Source organism: Mesoplodon mirus (genome assembly GCF_964341445.2).
Source record: "Mesoplodon mirus genome assembly, chromosome: 11".
NCBI classification, from domain to species: Eukaryota; Metazoa; Chordata; class Mammalia; order Artiodactyla; family Ziphiidae; genus Mesoplodon; species Mesoplodon mirus.
Window position 1 is genome coordinate 50,773,422 of NC_138987.1, and position 22,134 is coordinate 50,795,555.

The window sequence follows — 22,134 nt, forward strand, 5'->3', positions numbered from 1 at the left end:
GTAATTCACTTTCTGATTACATTTATAGGATATAATTTATCATATAAAATAAAGTTAAAACATCATTTCTAAAATTTTTTACTATTTAATATAGCATCATTTCATTTTTGATAAACATTAAGGTAATAAAGGTAATCTTTAAAATCCATGGTACCACAATCTGCAAGTTTTGTGTCCTGAATTTGTTTATTATTAAAATATATAAAGACAAAAGAGGAAATTTCTACTATTAAAAAAATTCCAAACATTCTACAATCTTAACAGAATGGCATTTTCATTTTTTCCTGTTCCCTTCCAAACTTGCATTTGTGGACATTTATTTAACAATCACTAAATGCTAGGCACTTTTCTAAGCTGCTTTACATATATTAACTCAGCAAATCATCATAATAATCCTAAGAGGTAGGTTTATTACCATCCCTGTTTTATAGATGTTGAAACTGAAACACACAAAGCTTAAACAACTTGTCCAAGGCCACACTGCTCTAAGTGGCAGAGGCAAGCTTCAAACTAGGGGAGTCCGTCCCCAGTATCTAAGCTTTTAATCACTATGCTAAAGTGCCTCTCCTGTGTAAAAGCTGCATGCAGTGTACATACTGCATTTGTGTTTTATATATATATATATATATATGGTTTTGTGGGGCAACATTTCTCACATACCCAAAACCTTCATCATCAACTTTAATAACTAAATGCTTTGCCACCAAGTTGTTACATCTCATTTTACTTTTAGTTAGCTAATGCTGGACTTCCAAACTGTTTCTAATTTCTTTCTATATATATAGAAATGCTGCACTAAGCAAATTTTGCATTGCATACAGTTTTTTTCCTTCTTTGGAATTTTATTTCCTTATGCTAATATACCCAAAATCGTTTGACTGACTTAAGTATATAAAAGTGCCACATTACTAATATATAATACTCTTGACAGCTTTTTAAGTCATTATGTAATGCTACCAGCAATAAAAGAATGCTCAGATTTTCCCAATCAGTATATCCCATTTCCCCCCAAATGTACCTGATGTAAAGTGGATAGGGATGGTTTGTGATGAGGGATAGTTAAACCAACAAATATAGAATGTTCGAAACGGGTAAAATGTTTTCTTTCTCCAGCAACGTAAAAAGGTGGAGATAAATCTATTGTTTGCTGCTTATGAGATTGGTGCTATCTTGATTCCTTAAATGAGCCTCAAAAAGAATCAATAACACTCAGTCACTAGTAAGTGTCAGAGCTGGAGTCTGAGCACAGATCAGTCTGACTCTAAAAATTTATGTTTTAGATGATAGAACAAAAATAACAAAAAAGTGGAGGGTAAGTATATGTCAAGATAAAGAAACTGTAGGAAGAATTTTATTTCAATCTTCATCAAAAATTATTTACCTCATAAAGGGGTAAACTACCCTGGGGTAGCTATCATAAATAGAGGAGTTATATTTTCCTGATGTACTGTTCTGATCAATAATTTCAAAAATAGGTAAGAATGGCAATAATTAACAAAATGCTTCATCTATCTTTCCAACCCTGTTTTCATTACAACCTAGTTTCATCTACATTCTAAGCAAGGAGCTTGAGGATATAAACATTACTCCAAAAATGTTTTTCTTTAATGTTATCTTCTTTAATGTCATCCTGCAGTATTATATGCTCCTAATAGTCCAGAAAGACTAACTTTTATAGCACAGACTAAAGGTCACCGAGATATTAGATAATAGAAAGAACAAAGGCTTTGGAGCCTTCAACTCAGATGCTGCCACTTACTAGCTATACGTCCTCTGGAATGTTAGTATCAAATTCCTACTTCCAGGATGTTGTGTAATTAAAGGAGATGACAATTATAAAGCTCCTAGCACATGGTAGATGCTCAAGAAACTTTAGCTCCCTTTCCTTTAAAAAGTGGCACATACACGATATTAAGGGGATCAGTTTTAAAAGTCATGCTTCATTATTTCCCTCAGACAAACGGTAGCATAACACGAAGCGTCAAGATCAAAAGAGATCAAAAGAGATAAAGTTGCTTCATCGATGTGGGAACCTTCCTTCATGACATCAATATCATGGTCTTCTATTAGTTGGTATGAGAGATTACAGGGATGTTTCAAAATCTTTCTATAGCATCCTGGAACATTCAGTTTCAGAGTAGGTATTTTAAATCTACATGTCTGTAGTCCATCTCTGCCGAGTACTTCCTGGTACCACTTCCCTAGTTTGTTCTTTGGGTACTGAATATTGTATCCAAGCACTGGAAGAACCACCTGTGCAATGGAAGGGAAAAAAAAAAGATATGTGAAACAGCCTTTGGAAAAATATTTGATCATATTTTAAATTTACTTTTATGACTGGGACCTGGATCAATAAAAACAGACTCAGGATATCAACATTACAATCAGCCTAAAACATGCTATTAAGTATTACACTACTTTGATTCTTTTTAACGCTGCCCAGAAAAGAGAAGAGCCAACTAAAATCAAGAAGGACTCTTAAGGGACTTCCCTGGTGGTCCAGTGGTTAAGAATCCACCTTCCAATGTAGGAGACACAGGTTCGATCCCTGGTGGGAGAACTAAGATCCCACATGCCGCAGAGCAACTAAGCCCGCGCCACAACTACCAAGCTTGCATGTCTCAACAAGAGAGCCCGCGTACCGCAAACTACAGAGCCCACGCACTCTGGAACCCTCATGCCACAACTAGAGAAGCCCACACACCGCGACAAAGACCCAGCGCAGCCAAAAATAAATATATAAATAATGATAATAACTAACTAACTAAATAAATATTGTACTTGCGTGGTATATCTAAACAGAAAAAAAGGACTCAATTACCAAGGCAACCAACTCAAGTCAGATATTATTAGACAAACTGCTGTTAATGTAGAAGAGATGAAACAAGAAGTTGAGGTACACTTAATTACCCAACAGACTTCATCTTTGTGCAGTTATACAATCCTAAAAGCATATTCTTTCTGGAACACAAAGAATAACCTTTACTACTCAATCACGTAACTGGTATTTTGGCTGATAATTTTACATTTCTCTTACTTATTTAAAAACATGGGGCTTCTCTGGTGGCACAGTGGTTAAGAATCTGCCTGCCAATGCAGGGGACATGGGTTCAAGCCCTGGTCCAGGAAGATCCCACATGCTGTGGAGCAACTAAGCCCATGGGCCACAACTACTGAGCCTGCGCTCTAGAGCCCGTGAACCACAACTACTGAGCCACGTGCCACAACTACTGAAGCCCACACGCCTAGAGCCCGTGCTCCACAACAAGAGAAGCCACTGCAATAAGAAGCCCGTGTACCGCAACGAAGAGTAGACCCCGCTCTCCACAACTAGAGAAAAGCCCACACAGAGCAATGAAGACCCAACGCAGCCAAAAGGTAGTCAGAAAAAGGAACAAGGTAAAAAACTCAAATACACACAACATGACTGAATTTCAAATTCGTTATGCTCACTGAAAGAAGCCAGACACAAAAGGCCATAAACTATATGATTCCATTTCTATGATAGTCTTTCAAAGGCAAAACCATAGAACAGAAAAGAGCTGAGTTAGGGCTGGGGCAGGGGTGGGGAGTGACTACAAAGGGGCTCAGGAAGTTTGGGGGAGACATGAAACTGTTCTTTATCTTGATTTTTGTGGTGGTCATATGACTGTATACGTATACCAAAACTCACAGAACTGTAAACTGAGAAGAGTGAATTTTATTGTATATAAATTATACCTGAATTAAAAGTAGTGAAAAAAAGGAGCAAGGAAGGGAACTGGTTAATATATATTGGCTTTTGGGCACAATGTGTACATTTAGATCTAAATGATACTAATTTTTAAGCAAGTTTACCTGATGTATTGCATATGTATTAGCTGATTCCTCTTCTTCAGTTACTAGATGAACCTATTTTTTAAAAACATGATGAAAATACAGATGATTTTCAAATGTTCCAAATTCCCTCAATTTTCCCTAACTCTGTTCAATGTACAATTTGACTCCTTAGCTGAATATACACATACCCAAACAAGATCTTTTCACAATTTCTTTCCAGAGGAGTAGACTACTTAAAAATCAGAGTGATTCTTCCTGCTTTAAGCCCTGATAACTCCGTGGAAATATACGGAGAAGGTTGGGCAGCTAACACTCTGAAGCAACACATTCACCTCAGTTACCAACGATCTTTTTCTAAATTGCAAAGTTGTTTTTTCTTACTATGCTGAATCAAGAATCTGCCTCTGTGAGACCACCCAACCTCTGTCCCTAACAAATGTCATAATAATCTATGAGAAGTAGTGCTTCTCAAAATGCGTTTCATAGACTAGTAATAGGTGTCACACATACGAGGCAAAAAGAAGAGGTGAGTGATAAGCTACATTTGAGAAATGTTGCTCTAGGACAGAGAATAATTCTGATTTCTCTGGCACATGAAAGCTCAAGTATAAAGGCAGCTGTCATCATTCCATGAGGATTACAACAGCCTCATTTTCCTAAAGCATTCATCATATAATATAATGTCTAGATCGTCTCTAAACCTGCTTGCTTTCCCAATTCTCCCTACTCTTAGCAATAATGTCTCTCCTTTTTTGTTTTCTCATTTTGGGTTTATTTGTTTGTTTACATGTAAATAACCCATTTTAACTGCTGCACTCAGAAATGGACATAACACTCCAGATGTGATCTGACCAAATACATGGGGCTATGATCTCTCTTGCACCATCACTTCCAGCTTTTTGTCTTTCACAAATTCATAAGCATACCTACAATGCTGCAATTTAAGCAATTTATGAAAATACTGAACAAACATGGTCAAGTACAGAGTACCATGTTTTGTCTTTAGAGAACTCCCTCCAGGTTGATATCAATCGATAAATTAACGAACATGATTTTGCTGTATGGCTGCTCTGCAAAGATGAATTCACCATTCTCATTGTCTAACTCACATTTCTCCACCTTGTTCACAAAAAAACTATACAAGAATCTGCCAAGTCACCTGAAATTAAGATATATCGGTAGTCCTAGTAATTCTATCAAAAAGGGACTCAGTTTCCTACAATTTTTAATGTAGATGCATAACATGACATGTTCTATATACCATTTATTAGAAATATTAGTTTGTCTTTTTCCTTTTCATATTTTATGTCTTTTTTTGGTTTTATTTTGGTTTAACTTTTTATTTTATATTGGAGTAGAGTTGATTAACAATGCTGTGTTAGTTTCAGATGTACAGCAAAGTGATTCAGTTATACATATTTTATGTCTTGAGACTCCAGTTCCTGCCTTTTCTTTTCTCAGTGCTAACTAATAAAGTATAAAATGATTGATCTTAAAAATATAGACACTTTTTGCTGCTAATAAAAGGTAACTCTGCAAAATGTAAAGGAGAAAAGATTCTCTTTTCTACTACATCTCCTGAAAGAAAAGCAGATTCAATCCTGATCACAAAACTATCCGTGCAAATATTACATGGAACAAAGAAGTCTTATAAGACACATGCATTTCAGAGATTATTGTTATATTTTGTCAAAGTAACCTTTAACTTCTGAAAATCTGAATTAGAAATGGCTGACCTACTAAATAATGTGTTGCCTGGGTAATATTTAAATGGACATGTTTTCTGAAAGGTGTTAGAAAACTTGTGCTTTTTTCATTATTTATCAAAATGGAATCAACTGACATATCTCTTCTTCCACTCATATGAGGTAAAATAAAACCTACGATGCTGCTAGATTTTTTCTTACACAGTTTCAGAGTCCGTGTCGCAGTTAAATGACCATTCTTAATGATTTATGCTCTTAGTGATAAATTTCTTATCTAAATATTTATAAACCATTCATTTAATAAAACAGTAAAGCAGACATCTTTGTTCTGGCTCGCTCATCACTCAGCCTTTACTCCCTCTTTTCTGGTAGTGCACCTGCATTTTCCTGGGAGCTTCCCTCTCATTTCTTAAATGTGGTTTGGGTGGGATGGTTCCAGGAAGGAGCCCTTGGAACACAGGTTTTCCCAATCACATACTCCAGTCCACAATAACTGGTCTGGGGACATGTGACCCAAGCCAAGCCATTCCTAGCCACTGAGGCTCAATTCCATGGCTTTGACTGAAACTGTTGGGAAAGAAAAGCCCTCTTTTCTGGAGAAGAAACTGAGAATGGATCTAACAGAGAGGAAAGCAGAGCTGCAAGATAAAGCAAATGAGACGGATGATTTAGGACACTGCTTAAGCCCCTTGATACAGCTGTGCCTGAATCAATCATGCATTTTTAGTTATGAGGGCCAAGAAATTCCTGTCTGTTTTCCTTAAGTTAGTCTGAGGTGAGTTTCCATCACTTGAAACCAAAAAAATCCTTAATTCATACATCTAGAACTCTGCCATTAATTTAGATCAAGCTTCCTTTATGGAAAGTTCAGTCTATTTTTCTCCATTTTTGAAAAACTGGGCCATGCTCTATCTCTAGATGCTGACACCTTTTCTACACTCCACAATTTCTCTAGTAGAGACTAATCTGGGCTTGGAATCAGACAACAGATTAAGTGCTACCTATGTCACTTAATCTGTCTCCTCTCTAGCCTGGGTCTCAATTTCATTTCTATAAAATGGGAATTAGAAAAGAGTGTCTCTAAAATCTTTTTGTCCTCTAAAGGTCAATGATTTTATGATGTTATATACAAAAGCACTACTCAAATCCCTTCATTAATTTTTAAAATATATTTGTGAGATTGAATTAAGATAATGATGGAGAATAGTCTGCTCTTTTTGCATTACAATACTATAAAATAAATTTCCTTACATGATTTATGGAATTAAATTTCATTATTTAGTTCAAGCCCACAGAGATTAAAATACTATAAAAATACTAGTTGGATGGGGAGGAAATGGAAGGATCAATTTTTACAATACAAAAATATATTTCATTAATATAAATGCCTCTAAGATACTGTTAAGAGGGAAAAAAGCAAGTTGTAAAATCGCATCTTTGTAACTTTCATTTCATACCACTATTTTTATTTTTCCATTCAATAGCATGTTAAGCGTTAGCTGACAGCAGAGTAGAAGCAGGAGATGAGCAAATATAAGTTAAAAAACAAAAAAGAAGAAGAGCATGTTTAGTTTTAAATTGTTTCTAAAATAAGGGCTTCTGAAAATTAGTATTCCTGGTGTGGTAACTACTCTTGATGAAATGACACTTACTTTACTACTTGGTAAATGCTCATCATCAATATCTTCATCCAAACAGACCAAATCACCCTCCACCACTCTTGATCCATAGGTTGCAAGTCTGTAAGATACTGCCTCATTCCAGATTTTGCTGCTATATGCATGAACATAGAATATGCGCATGGAATGGGGGAAAGAGAACCACGCCTGGATACAGCCCTCCTCTGTCATGCCAAAGCGATGCAAGGACTCCAACAATGCTCTCTCCCGAACTTTGAATTCAGGCATCAGTGAAAGTGTGCCTTTAGCATCCTCTGAAATAAAGCGAAGATCAGTTAGTCACTTTTATTTAAAGGCCAGTTATTAAGACCTTTACCACGCTCTCTAAATGAACTGAGCTATCCTGGGAACCTGAATATGAAGATGATGCTCAGCACCAACTATACACCAGAGCTACACTTGAAGAGGTTTTTTGTTTGTTTTCAATAAAGATCATTAATCATATGGCTCAATCACTTTCCCTGCTTTAAAAAGAGCACATTAGTAACTCGAACTTCAGGATGGAGATAAACTAATTTGCAGTTATTTAGAGGACTTTTTTTTTTAAAGCATTACATAAACCCGAGCTTAGAGATTTTTAAAGAGCTATTATAGACATTTTACACAGAGTTTTTTGAATAAGAAAGGGTTGACATCTGGATCCTTCAAGTGTACTATTAGGTCTTGCTAGTAGGATGCTTTTTAAAATTAGGTTACTGGACTCCATGGCAAAGATGCTTATTCAGGTAGGGCCTTGGATTCAGCATTTTAATAAATGCACCAGATTTCTTAAGCACACTAAAGTTTAAGAATCACTGCCAAAAGGACATTATTTTCTCAGGACCCTACAATAGATGCAATTTTGAATTTTCCTTAGTATTACTTAGATTACTCATAACAATTTGAAATGCTCACACTGTTTACAGATTCTGGTGTGGCATAAAAATATTTTTCTCCTATGAATCATTACATATAGGTAATATGTACATAATTTAAAACAATGAATGGAGATATTTGAAAACTGATGTCCTTTATTTCAATGTAAGTGAAATTCAATATGCACGTATATGTTGATCATATATTTGAGTGACTCTAAAACGCTACGGTTGCCGTTATTGTTTAAATACAAGTAATATTTATTCAGTATTCAGAACGTGCCAGGCACTATATTAAAAGCATTATATCTATTACCTTATTTAAATCTCATGACAGTCTTTCAGGTACCATTATTAGCTTCAGTTTGCAGATGAAGAAACTAAAAGAATGAAACTAAATGACTTGCACAAGACTGTACAGCTGGGAAGTACTAAAGTTGAGAGTTAAACCTACGTAGATTGACTGTAGAACCCACACTCATAACAACTTTTTTTTAGTGCTTCTCATTAAGCATTCTACATATATTGGGCTAAAGTTTTCAAAATCAGAAATCAGGGCTAAATGGTAACTAGATCAAAAACAATGCACAAAGTATCAGATATAACAAATGTACTTTTATTTAGTTTATTTTTTCAGTCTCCTCTGATTGTAGTGAATTATACTTCATTAATACCTAAATCCTTCGAGGATTTAGGCCAAGAAAAACTCAGAAAGCATCTTTTCCCTCACCCCTACCCCCAAGCAAGAATTAGGACAAAAATCCCAGAGATCTGGCCAAAAAAGGAGTGCATAGGGCACGTAATAAAAATGCTTAAATATACAATATATTACAGTCTATTTCTTATCATATTTATGTTGTAATGAATGCCCTCCTGCTGACATAACACTTATGTATCTGCATGGTTATGTAAGGGGTAAAGAAACTTTTTAAGTACCAGTTTGAAGAAAATATTTCTTTGCTCTATTTACAGGATCATCCAAATCTTCTGGTGTGAGAAATAATTTTACAGCCTTCACCTTTAAAAACCAAACAACCAAACATATGTTAAATGAAAATGAAAAATTACTTACTTTTTTAAAAAAAGGTACAAATTATCTGACATCTAACAAATGCCAGACATTTAACAAAGGAACAAGAATAAGCATTTAACATGATATTTTACATGGCAATTTTGTCTTTAAGTGTTCAAAAGTTAAACAATGTTAAATTTAGAATTAACTTCCTGTACAAAGCAACCTGATACATAGGTTTAAAATATTATGGACTGGAAAAGTGCTCCCTCACTACTTCCACAGTTCTTCTTCTGTCATTCTTTGCCTCTATCATCGAACTATGAATGCAAGTATTAAGTGATGACATAAAACTCAGACTTAGTCAACAAAAATACACAAGAAAAATAAGGGAAGGAACAAGCATAGGGGAATGGCAAGCCACTAATTTCATTTGTGTTCTCAAGTCTCAGAATTCTGTGGTCTTAAAAATAATTGCCAATCTTTTTTTTTTTTTTTTTTTGCGGTACGCGGCAAAGTCATTTTTAAAAATTGCCAACTTTAATATTTTCTTTTAAAACCTAAATAGGTTAAAAGATCCTCCTTTAAAAAAAAGTTATCTACTAGTTCCTATATTTTATCACTGTCTCCAGCACAACTTATTTCTAAGTATGTGCCTTAGAGTTAGAGTAGGAAAGGATCTTAAAATAGGTCAAGCAACCTAATCTCCCACTCATTCTTCTGTTAACATTATTCATTCATTAAAACAAATACTATTAAGCATCTACCATGTGCTAGGCACTGTGGAGATACCAGGAATAGAGTGTTGAGCAAGAGACTTGTGGTCTCTGTTTACTGGAAAATATTAAATAAGCAATAATTATAAAATGTAATCAAACCTGAGATGGGAAGTCTAGGAGGCTGTGCAGTCACAAGATAAGGGGAATTCACTAATTCTTGGGTAGTAGGATGAGAATTTAAATTGAGACATAAGGAATGTAAAGGTTGGGGAGGGCGTGCTTCAAGCAAAAGGAAAAAAAAAAATCTGCCTTTCCAGCTGTGGGAGCCAGCCTCTAAGACAGGCCCCAATGGTCTCAAGCACCTGGTGCTCACGCCTGGGCAGTCCTCTCCCACAGTCATCAGGGTTGGTCTGCGTGACCGTGGAATATGGAAGTAGTGAAGGTCTGTCCCTCCCAAGATTAGGCTATGAAAGACACTGAAGTTTCTTTTTTCTTTTTTTATTCAATGAATATTTATTGATATGAATGAATGAAGAAAGGAATAAATGCTCTATTTCTAAAGAACTTTTATGAGGCTAAAAACTGTATCCTCTGAAAAGGAATTACTCCCCTCCATTTTACCAAACTGCAACTTTTTTCTCATTTCATTTCTCTGAAGGAATATTCTATTTCCTTTAGCAAAGAGAGTATGTCAAGAGATATATGACCCTATTTTTTTTTAACTTTTTATTTTATGTCAGAATACAGTTGACTAACAATGTTGTGATAGTTTCAGGTATACAGCAAAGTGATACAGCTATACCTACACATGTATCTATTCTTTTCCAAATTCTTTTCCCATTTAGGTTGTTCCATAATATTGAGCAGAGTTCTCTGTACTATATAGTAGGTCCTTGTTGGTTATCCATGAGGTTTCTGTTGTGGTCTCTCTCTCTCTCTTTTGTGCTCTTGGACTCCTCTCTCCGGGGGAAGCCATGCCACGAGTACCACTATGTGAAGAAACTCAAGGTTCCTGCCAACAACCATGAGAGTGAGCTTGAATGTATATCCTCGGTACCCACTCAAGTTTTCAGAGACCACCCAGGCTGACAGATAACTTTAAATGCATGAGAGACTCTGATGCAAAAATGCCCAGCTAAGCTGCTCCCAGATTCCTGACCCTCAGAAATAGTGAGATAATAAATGCTTGTGGTTTTAATCCACTAAGTTTGGGGGTAATTTGTTCCACAGCAATAGTTGATAACCAATAGTCTAGCAAGTTAACAAATAATTAGGAGCATGGAATATGAAGTTTGAAAGAAGAAGCCATTGAAGGGGTAGCCAGCCAGCTTTTGTTTAAATGTAATGATAGCAAGAGGAATTTCCAGTTCTTGGGGTGGGGGGTGGCAGAGGAGAAAGCCCATTTCTTTGGACAACTGTTAGAAAAGTCTTTCTTACACTAGGCTAAAACTTGGCCCCCTGAAATTCTACCACTGTTAAAACCAGACAATTAACAGTCTAATCATATTTTTGAACATTCATCTTACTATGAGCCTGACACTACGCTAGGTGCTTTCACAAAAGTTATCTCATTTACTTCTCACGAACATCTTGTAAAATACGTATTATGTCCATTTTACAGATAAGAAAACCGAGGCTGTGAAAATTAATTAACCTGCCTATAGTGACATATTTGACAACTGGCAGAACTCAAACAGAACACATGATGCATTCTTCAGACCCCTATTAAATTATTCTTCCATATGACAAAATTTCCAATACTTTATAAGTTAATTTCCTCTTCAGAGTTTTCTAGACTGAAAAAACACTGTTCAGTTAATCATTTCTCATCAATACAGTTTCTAGACCCTTTATCATATCAGTTATATCCCACTTGCTAAACTCCCTCTGAAATGTTAAGCCCAGACTGACTGCAGTTTTGCAGATGTGGTCTACAGCACCAGCTGTCAACCTTATTTCCATGTGTAAGATGGTGTTCACATGCACAACGCTTCTCACAAGTGCTTTTACTGTTCCTTTCTCTTCTACTCAAGAAAGCATATCAGAACACAAATGAATAAGCATGACACTGTAATATGAATAATACTGCATTTGCTCAAATATATAATTTTCATAGTTTTGTGGGTTTTCTCTATTATGTGTACTGCAACCAGTGTGAAAATATATGTGTGTATATATAATATGTAATTATATATATGTAATATACATTTTAAAAATATATAATATAATAATTGGGCAAATGTGGCTTATTTGTGACATGCATTTTTAGTTTCGTTTGAAACTAGCCAGATTTTCTTTTTCAAATTTGCTGTTCCACTGCCATTGGGTGAATTCCTATCTTGCATAATATCTGATACCAGATTTCTCGAATTAGGGTTTAACTTTCTCAAAATCCTCTATTCAGCTCACTAAGAATTTGATGAGTGCTGGTCAAGCCCCTGTTAGTCTCAAGCAGGTATTAAATACAGGGGCATCACATACAGTTTGCTTTGTTATAATGTGATACCAAGAATATAGTGGCTGCCCAATAAACATGATGTAATGTATGGTATATGTATGTGGCGGTAAAGCTGCATTTATATGCTGGGTTAAGAAAGCAAGGAGCGGGCTTATGTAGTAAGGACAACTGACAAAACAGCTAAGTCCATACTTTTAAAGAATCCATACCATTTCACTCTTCAGCAAAGCCAATCCAATTTGGTCTGTGTGAACTTTCCTTCCCATCCCAAATCTCTGTGGTCCATAGTAATTCACAAACCCTTTATTCTATAAATACAAAAACAATCAATTAATTAAAAGTATATTGTTATGGACCACATGCCTGTGAGCCACCAAAAGTCATATGTTGAAATCCTAACCTCCAATCTGATGGTGTTTGGAGGTGGGGATTTGGGGAAGTAATTAGGTCATGAGGATAAAGCCCTCATGAATAGGATTAGTGCCCTTATAAGAAATGGTGGTAGAACTTGCCCACTCTATTTCTGCAGTGTGTGAATACAAGAAGAAGACCAGGCAGGAACCCTGATCTTAGGCTTCCAGCCTCCAGAACTACGAGAAGTAATTTTCTCTTGTTTAAAAATCACCCAGTCTATGGTTCTCTGTTATAGCCCCAAACTAAGATAAATAAATACAATTATTGTGTCGGGATATGTAATCAAGTCTTTCTTGTTGTATTTATTTCAATAAAAGAATCTTGTAATTGGCAATACGCACATGGATACCAAATGGGCTGAGAAACACTATACAGTTAAAATATAGAAAGGAAAAGAACAAATGATTAGAAGTTAGAAAATAAGTGAAAAATCTTTAAAAATACGTCAGCTTTTCATTCACATTACTGAGGAGTTTTCTGGAATGTGGGAACTCTTGGTGCTAAACTCATGAAAGTTCTGGGAAAACTGGGATGTACTGGTTACCTAGTACTGGATCTGCACTTTGCCCTCAAGCTCTTTCTGAATTTGAGACTTCTGCTGTATGGAGATGCTTGAAATACAAAGCAGATTTATTTTCAAACCCAGCAAGTCTTGGCTTCTTTATATATAATGGTTGGTTTTTCGATTATCTCAGTTTCTGAAAGCCTGGACCAAGGCAATGGCATGGAGTCACTTCAGCAGGAATAGAAAACTGTAATTTACCACTGCAACCATTAAAGACATTGGTTAGTGGTTAAACATGTTCTCACAAAGCAAACCCCAGGCCCAGATGGTTTCTTGAAAGACAAAAGAGTTCTCTACACTCACTTTATGCAGGAATATATATTCATTCAACAATGATTATCAAGCACCAACTCCAGGACTGTTCAATAAAGGATGCTAAGATAATTTGTAATCAGCATGGTACACAGGAACTGTGTCCTGACCTCATGCCACAAAGATCAACTGCAGATAGAATAAGTACTCCCTGTATTAAATCTCACAGTTAAATACTTTTAATTATTTCAAATTTGGAAAAATAACATTACACAATATCCTCCAAACACCAGAAGAGTTTTAAGTACCCCTCCAAATTACTTAGGGTTGGTTATATAACAAAAGGCTTATAACCCTTTAAAACAAAACTCCAAAAACTTCTTATTTTCAGGACTTCTCAACTTCCTTCCCCTCATCATGAGAACTAAAGGAAAGTTGGCTAAATCTAAGATTATTCCTAGTGGGGATTTTAAAATGTATATGCATAAATACCAAACGAAAGTCTGGCAATAAATGCTATCAGAGTTCGGGAAACCCCACTCCCTTTTCTAAGGGATATCTTTTTAATAGTTTATCAGGGGAAAAAAAAAAAAAAGAATCTTAGGTAGGTCTAGAAGAAAAGGAAAAAACAACCATATACAGAGTATATAATCAGGGAATGCTTATATATTTTAAAGATTTTTAAAATCTTTAGTTGGAAGATATTTTCCTGTTAGGCATGACATTGATTAAAACCTGATTTCTGTTTGTTTGTTTTCCTGCTGGAGAGGCATAAAATTATGTAAAAAGGTCTTTGTGGTCAGAAACTTAGATCTGTGTTTCTCAGTGTTAGCTGTAGAGAAGAATCACTTAGGGAGTTTTTTTTTTAATGCTAATGCCTAAGCTGAATCCCCAAATGTTCTTATTTAATTGGTTTGGGAGAAGAGACGGACTGCTGAAATTTTTTAAAAGCACCCCAGGTTGGGCCTCCCTGGTGGCGCAGTGGTTGAGAGTCCGCCTGCCGATGCAGGGGATACGGGTTCGTGCCCCGGTCTGGGAGGATCCCACATGCCGCGGAGCGGCTGGGCCCGTGAGCCATGGCCGCTGGGCCTGCGCATCCGGAGCCTGTGCTCCGCAACGGGGGAGGCCACAACAGTGAGAGGCCCGCATACCGCAAAAAAAAAAAAAAAAAAAAAAAAAAAAAAAAAAAAAAGCACCCCAGGTTGAGAATTATGGGTCTAGATGAGGAGTTAGCAAGCTATTAACTGGCTCACAAGTCAAATCTGGCCCAACACCTGTTTTTGTAAACAAGGTTTTATTAGAACATGGCCATGCTCATTCATTTACATATTGTCCATGGATGCTTCCACACAACAGCAGTAGAGTACCTGCAACAGAGACCATATGCCTACAAAACCACAAATATTTATTATCTGGCCCTTTACAGAAAAAAGCTTGCTGAACCCATAGTCTACATGATCAGAATGATGGTTGTATGTGCATATTTAGATGCCTGGCAAATGTCATTTAAAAACTTATGGTAAGTAATTTTTTACTGTAAGACAAAATGTATATGATTTATTATTTGTATACACTGAAACAAAATTCAAAATTAGATTGAAAAAAGATTCTGAAAAGTAATATAAAAACTATTTGCCAAAGATTTCTGAAAAGAATTACTAGACAAAGTTGCCCCAAAATTAATCTCTTTGCCTGAAATACTACTCTATATGGCAAATACTAAAAAAAAAACAAAAAACAAAAAAACTGTCTTTTCATAGATAGTTTTTACCCCCACACTGAGGAACACTATACAATTTTTTTTATTACACTAAAGTTGTGTTTTTTCAATACAAAAATGTGTACTAAGAAGAAAAATTAAAAAATAAGTCAAATGGCCCTAATTACCATTTAAAAAAATAATTATACATGCAATAAAAAAGGTACAAAAGAAAAAGAAAAATTTCCCTTCTTATCTCAATGTAAAGGGAGGGACTATAAAGATTTTCCTATAATACTCTATTTTAAAGTGCAGTTTGGGGACATCCTTGGTAGTCCAGTGGTTAAGAATCCGCCTTCCAATGCAGGCGACACGGGTTTGATCCCTGGTTAGGGAACTAAGATCCCACCTGCTGTGGGGCAACTCAGCCCGCTCACCACAACTAGAGAGCCCGTGCACTCTAGAGCCCACATGCCACAACTAGAGAGAAGCCCACATGCCAGAATGAAAGATCTTGCATACAGCAACTAAGACCCAACTAAGCCAAAAATAAATAAATTATTTTTTTTTAAAAGTGCAGTTTTCTTACCTTAACATTTTCTACTGCCTCCAAAATTCTCTCTCTCAGGTTTGCAGAATCATTTATTTGATTTTTTAAATTTCTGATGACAATATCAAAGTGATTTCCTTTGAGCTGACCGAGTCTAAGGGAATCATCTACAGATCGAATATTAAACACATTCATTCTTTTCTTTTCAATTTCTTTTTCAATATTTTTCAACCTATAAATGATAAATCATATAGACTCAGCTAAATCTTACATTTAAAAAATTAGTTTAAATGCTTAAACATTAAAAAATTATGTTAAAAATGTCAAAAAATTAGTTTAAATAAAGTTTAAATGACAGTTGGCAGATAACCACTTATATCCGAATACTAAAACAAAAATTGGGGGAACTATTTCAAAAACACATCTTTCATTTATTTCAACAAATGTACACTAAAAACCCTTTATCATAGGATTATATTAAGAGTTATTTTAAGAACTGGAACACATATTACTAATGCTACTACTCTATCTATGTAGCCTTCTGACTTCCTAGTTCAAGGGATAGAACCTCTTAACTGTTCTCTGCTCTTCCTGTCTTTAGACTTTGCTCCTTTCTTCCTCAGTCTCTCTTTCTCCAATGTTACCAAAAAACCACTAGTGCCAGAGGATTTTCCTAAAATTCTGCTCTGAACACTTCCTTATTCAAATTTTCAATTTTTCACCAACATCTAAATAATGGATTCCAATTATCTTAGCCTAACTTTTAAGATCCTGTAAGAACTGATATAAATTCTTCTTTACATCATATTTTCTGTAGTCCTTACAGGAACTATATCTGCTTTATTAGGCAGACCTTTTAGCTTATTGCCCCTCTAAACTATCTTCAGATTTTCTGCAACTGCTAAAATCTTACTGTTAGTTGATGGGTAATTAAAATTCCCTACCCATAAGCCAAATCAAAGTACCTGCTCCTTCTAGAAACTAATAACTTGTTTTGTCTTTGATGGTTAAAAACTAATTTTTAACATCTAAATACCTTTTAACATCTAAAGTCATTCTCTCTTACTATACTGCACTTCTTGACCACAAAGACAAAATCATAATCAATTTTTTTTGTCCCACATATAACAACTTAGAAACATCTACCTGCAAGTAGTGAGTACTTAAACATCTGATGACTAAAGATTAATATATCAATATTACATCAAGTTAGGCAGGATTTTGGTTCAATGATTCAACTTTCTAAACTTTATCTTGAGGAGAGTATCCACAAGGCACAGATTTAAGTACAATCATATTAATCACAGTAGTATTTATAGTGGAAAACTGGAACAAATTTCTATGTCCCAAAACAGAGGAATGTCAAATAAATTAGTCTGTATAATGAACATGACTCTGAAATATTTCATGACATAAATTTTCATTAATACTAATTATTTTTACAAGTAAAATATAAATTACACATACAGTGCGATTTTCACATATGTAAAAAATGGCTTTGTAGCATCTGTATGTAGCATAGTATTTGAAAAAAGACTGGAAGGAAATGGATCAAAATGTTATTGTGGTTATTTCTGAGTAAGAGAACTTTTAGTGACATTTAATTTCTTTTTTATTCTTTTTTCTATTTTCTAAATCTTCTATAATAAACATGTATTTCTTCTAAATACATGTATTATCTTCTAAATAATACATGTACTATCTTCTAAATAAACATGTATTATCTTCTAGAGTTTTGTTTTGTTGTTCAATAGAGTTTTGTTTCTAAATAGAGTTTAGAGTTCTAAATAGAGTTTTGTTTTGTTCAACAACAAAACAACTCTATTTAGAAGATAATTATACTATTAATGCAGAATATGTGCTGAGTAAGCCTGTAATCAATTACTATTAATAGTGAGGTTAATATGCTCCCAGTATTATTCTGAGTTTTTGATGCAATAAGAAAATAAAGTCTGTCCTTTAAAGTAACATCTTATTACCTCTCTGGTGTCACTTTCCTAACAACCATTGCTTGATAAGTGATGGCTTTCTTGTCTTTAAGTCCTGCATAACTAAAATCTGAAGGAATCACTCCAAGCTTGATAGCTAAAAAACCAACTGCTTCAAGCATTTCCAGATTTTCTTTCCGTAGGGTAAAGGCTGAAACAAAAACAATCCCTGATTACAAAAAAAGCAGCTAACATACATCAATTACATTCTTAGCAGACAGATCATTATAATGAATCAAATCCCTAATTTAAACAATGAGTACTTTTTAATCAAAATACAACCAGTAAAATACAAAACCTCATGGATTTCAGCACTCATTTTTAAAATGCTAGTGGGCTCATTAAAGGCTTACAGAAAAAAAAAAAAATCCAAATTCCCTCATCTGACGTTCATACTGGCCCCAGTCACATTGGCCCTAATCTACCCTTCCAGTCTCCGCATATGCCACTCCCATTCATATAACCTATAATCCTAACACAGAGAACTCCTCACAATCCTTGGATGGACTAAAGCCTTCATGTGCTCCCTCCATTTACTATTTGCCATACTTCTATTCATGCTTCAAGACCCAATGGCCACAGCAGCAATCATGTTTGTCTTATTGACCATTATATCTTCAGCCTAACACATAGTAAGTATTCAAGTATTTATTGAATGAATGAATAAATGAACTTTACAGGAAGTTAATTACTTAAATCTGCATGTCTCCACTAGCTGTCATTATCTATATTGTGACACTGAACATCATGTTATAATTTATCTCTTTAAGTTTGTGCACCCCACGGACTAGGAGTTCCAGGTCAGCAAACCAGTAAATAAAACCATACTTGCTTCGTGGTAGCTGCTTCAAATGTTTACTAGATGAGAGGGTAGGAGTGAGGTTGCAGAAGAGGTAGGAGGAACAAGCGCAGTAACAGCCACCAAAAAAGCCCCCCAACTTGTTGGCCTATATAACCTGCCAACATTGACAGTAACAAAATACCTCAATCCTCAGTTCACCATATACATATAAGATGCTTCAAAGTACTGCCCTTTTCTCTCAAATCATGAAAAGGAAATTCAAAGTTTTCTGCAGAATAATTTCTATTTTGTTCACCTCTTGTAACTGTCATCAGCAGCTACATGGGTCTCTCTGAGGAATGCTCTAAGAAAAATGAACATTTAACATACATGTGACTCAGGAAGTAGAAGGATGTGAAATTTACCTATCTATCTATCTATCTCTGAACATATGAAATAGCTAAACAAAAGCTTGTAATATCTACACTTTAGAAATCATGCTGTTTAAAAGAAAGGGAAACATCTGTACGTTCTTTAGATCTCTATAAAAATAACCTCAAAAAACATGAAAATAGCAAGTCTCAAAAATATGAAGAAAAACATGCATTTATGAAAAAGCTTTTAAAATCAGCAATAATGCTTCAATATTTGTACATATTGTGAAATGATCACTATAAAAATGTTTTCCTTGTGATGAGAACTGTTAAGAGCTACTCCTTTAGCAACTTTCAAATATACAACACCGTATTATTAACTGTAGTCACCATGCTGTACATTATATCCCAGGACTTATTTATTTTATCACTGGGAGTTTGTACCTTTTGACCACCTTCATCGATAAGTAAAATAGATTATTTTAAATAAATTCATATCTTTTAAAATTCACTTTAAATTGCTAACAGGTTAAATATAATTAACACATAAACAAAAGCTGTTTGGGGTTCACAATAATTTATAAGAGTTATACTAGTCCTGGAACCAAACATTTCAGAATCAATTAGTAATAATGTGAAAAAATTTTGTAGTCTTCCAAATATACCAAATCAATGGAATTAGACAGACACCACTAAAATATCTTAAAAGTGTTGCAGCAGCCTGGCTAGGAGGTACAAACTGTGAAAAACAGACCAAGAAAGTGTATTATATAAAATAAGAAGGCTAGGAGAGCAACACTTAAAGTTTTAAAGTACATGTGTTTGATAACTAGAGTTCAATGTGTCAAATCTGTCCCTGACAATCTAGGTGTGTCACTCATAGGTCATTAGGCAAACTCAGCCATCTAAGAAGGAGCCTCCAAATTGTTTGAGATTATATCAGTTTGTTGCTGATTAGCCTTAGTGCATAGGTATATTTTATCCATGAAGATAGAGAATTTAGAATAGAAATATTTAAGATGATCAAACTCATGGTTTTTAGCATTTGTGTTAAGGAATGTCTTATGCACTTGGAATGTTTAAGGTAATGAAACTCAAGTAATTCCAATTAAAAATGTCTAATTGATTTAAACTTGTCTTTTTTACATTGAAATCTCATTAAGTTAATAAATAATATTGGCGCATATAAGAAAATGTAAACACCAAATTTATGTTTAATTTATAAGATTTATAACATTTTCTTAATTACTTGGAATAAATGAAGTATTGAAAAAGAAAATCAACTATGCTAAATTTTAAAATTCAATTTTAGAGACTTCCACTTCTAGCACCATGTTGGAATAATTGGTACCAACCTTGAACTCCCACTGGTAACAAACAGAAAACTAGACAAAACATATGAAACACCTGTCTTTCGACCCCGGACTAAAGGCATCACAGAACTGTGATCCAAAAGGAAAGGCAAAACAAACGAGGTGAGTCTTAAAATACCATGGTTTTCTAACTAGAGGTACTTTCTGGGCCAGGGAGGAGGAATCCAAGTAGAGCACAGTGGTCTTGCTGAGGCTGGAGTTCAAGAAGGCCCAGTGGGCCGGAATTCATAGGGCAGAGTAAGAGAACGTGTTCCAGAAATCTGCATAGGTGACCCCTTGAGTACCTTGCTGATTAGTAATCTGCACGCCTAGAATTAAATGTTACATTTAATTGATGTAAGTGAAAAGAGTTTGGACCTTGGAGCTGTGTGGGTTTTATTTTACATTATGACTTTAGTTCATAAAAAGATTTATGAACTTTTTAATATCTTTAGGACTTAGTTTCCATAAATGTAAAACTGGAAAGAATAATACCATGGGCAAGTTACTTAACAATTCATAACTTTTGGTTGTACTTTAAAAATGGGGTAGTAGTAAGGCCTAATTCACAATGATACTCTAAGGATTAGATGAAATAATGAATGCAAATGTTTACTATGTAATCGTTTTTCAAATGTTGGTGTCTTCTGTCTTGGAAATTTGTCCAGTTGTATGACTTACCTTTTCCATGAAAAAGCTGCTAGTATAGGAGTTGACACATGAGGCATGCAATAAATGTTAACAGATAAATCTGTTTTGAAGGAAAAACAAAACTAGTTTTACACGTGGGGAGAGAATTGCCGATCAGTGATTTAAGCAGGTATAGATTTTGTACTACTTGTAATTCTAACAGTATTTAAATTAATGAACCAAAAAATTGTGGGAAGTTTTATATATTAGTTTAAATTTGTTTTACAAAAACTATGAATAATTGGAGAGACATGTTCAAGGGAGGAATTGATGGTTCACCAGAGGATAGTATGAAGATACTGGGATACCTATAAGTACAAGAATAAAGAAAAAGACAAAGATAAACTTTGCCTATCCCAGATTTTGCTTAGGCCAGCCTTTTGTAAGAACAAAAATAGGTCATATAAAAAAATTCCTTAATAAGTAGACCTACCTAAAAAATAGAAAACTTAAAAAAAAACTTTTATTTTTACTTTATTTATTTATTTATTTATTTTTTGCGGTATGTGGGCCTCTCATTGTTGTGGCCTCTCCCGTTGCAAAGCACAGGCTCCGGACGCACAGGCTCAGCAGCCATGGCTCACGGGCCCAGCCGCTCCGCGGCATGTGGGATCCTCCCAGACCGGGGCACGAACCCGTGTCCCCTGCATCGGCAGGCGGACCCTCAACCACTGCGCCACCAGGGAAGCCCAAAACTTTTATTTTTAATTGTTATAAAATATACATAACATAAACTTTACCATTTTAACCATGTTTAAGTGTACAGTTTAATGGCATTAAGTACGTTCACATTGTTGTACAACTATCACTGCCATCCATCTCCAGAATCTTCATCTCCTCAGACTGAAACTCTATGTCTGTTAGACAATAACTCTCTATTCCCTTCTCCCCTAGCCACTGACCACCATCATTCTGCTTTCTGTTTCTGAATTTGACTACTCTAGGTATCTCATATAAGTGGAATCATACAACATTTATCCTTTTGTGATTGGCTTATTTCACTTAGCTTATGGTTTATAAGGTTTACCTGTGTTGTGTGTGTGTGTTAGAATTTCTTTACTTTCTAAGGCTGTATAATATTCTGTTGTATGTATATATACATCTTGTTATTTTGTTTATCCATTCATCTGCCAGCGGACACAGTTGCTTCCATCTTTTGGCTATTGTGAATAATGCGGCTATGAACATGGCTATATTGGTTTAAGTTACTGTTTTCAGTTCT

General features: G+C 35.0%; 1 protein-coding gene across 4 annotated transcripts in view; it reads right to left on the reverse strand.

Moving 5' to 3' along the window:
* PUS7L (pseudouridine synthase 7 like) overlaps positions 1 to 22,134 on the reverse strand; it is a 31,238-nt gene that overhangs the window by 4,441 nt on the left and 4,663 nt on the right. For 2 of the 4 annotated variants that reach the window (XR_014295293.1, XR_014295294.1), the window contains exons 4-10: positions 17,707 to 17,866; positions 15,767 to 15,959; positions 12,457 to 12,555; positions 8,995 to 9,076; positions 7,178 to 7,458; positions 3,838 to 3,891; positions 1,760 to 2,253 (exon numbers count right to left, since the gene is read on the reverse strand). Coding sequence is in view for 2 of the 4 variants with exons in the window: in XM_082635723.1 (XP_082491849.1) it covers positions 1,927 to 2,253; positions 3,838 to 3,891; positions 7,178 to 7,458; positions 8,995 to 9,076; positions 12,457 to 12,555; positions 15,767 to 15,959; positions 17,707 to 17,866 (1,196 nt within the window). In the remaining 2 variants the exon portion in view is untranslated. Of the gene's footprint in view, positions 1 to 103; positions 2,254 to 3,837; positions 3,892 to 7,177; positions 7,459 to 8,994; positions 9,077 to 12,456; positions 12,556 to 15,766; positions 15,960 to 17,706; positions 17,867 to 22,134 lie in introns of those variants that run through there. The other 2 variants (XM_082635723.1, XM_082635724.1) reach the window with 2 other exon arrangements.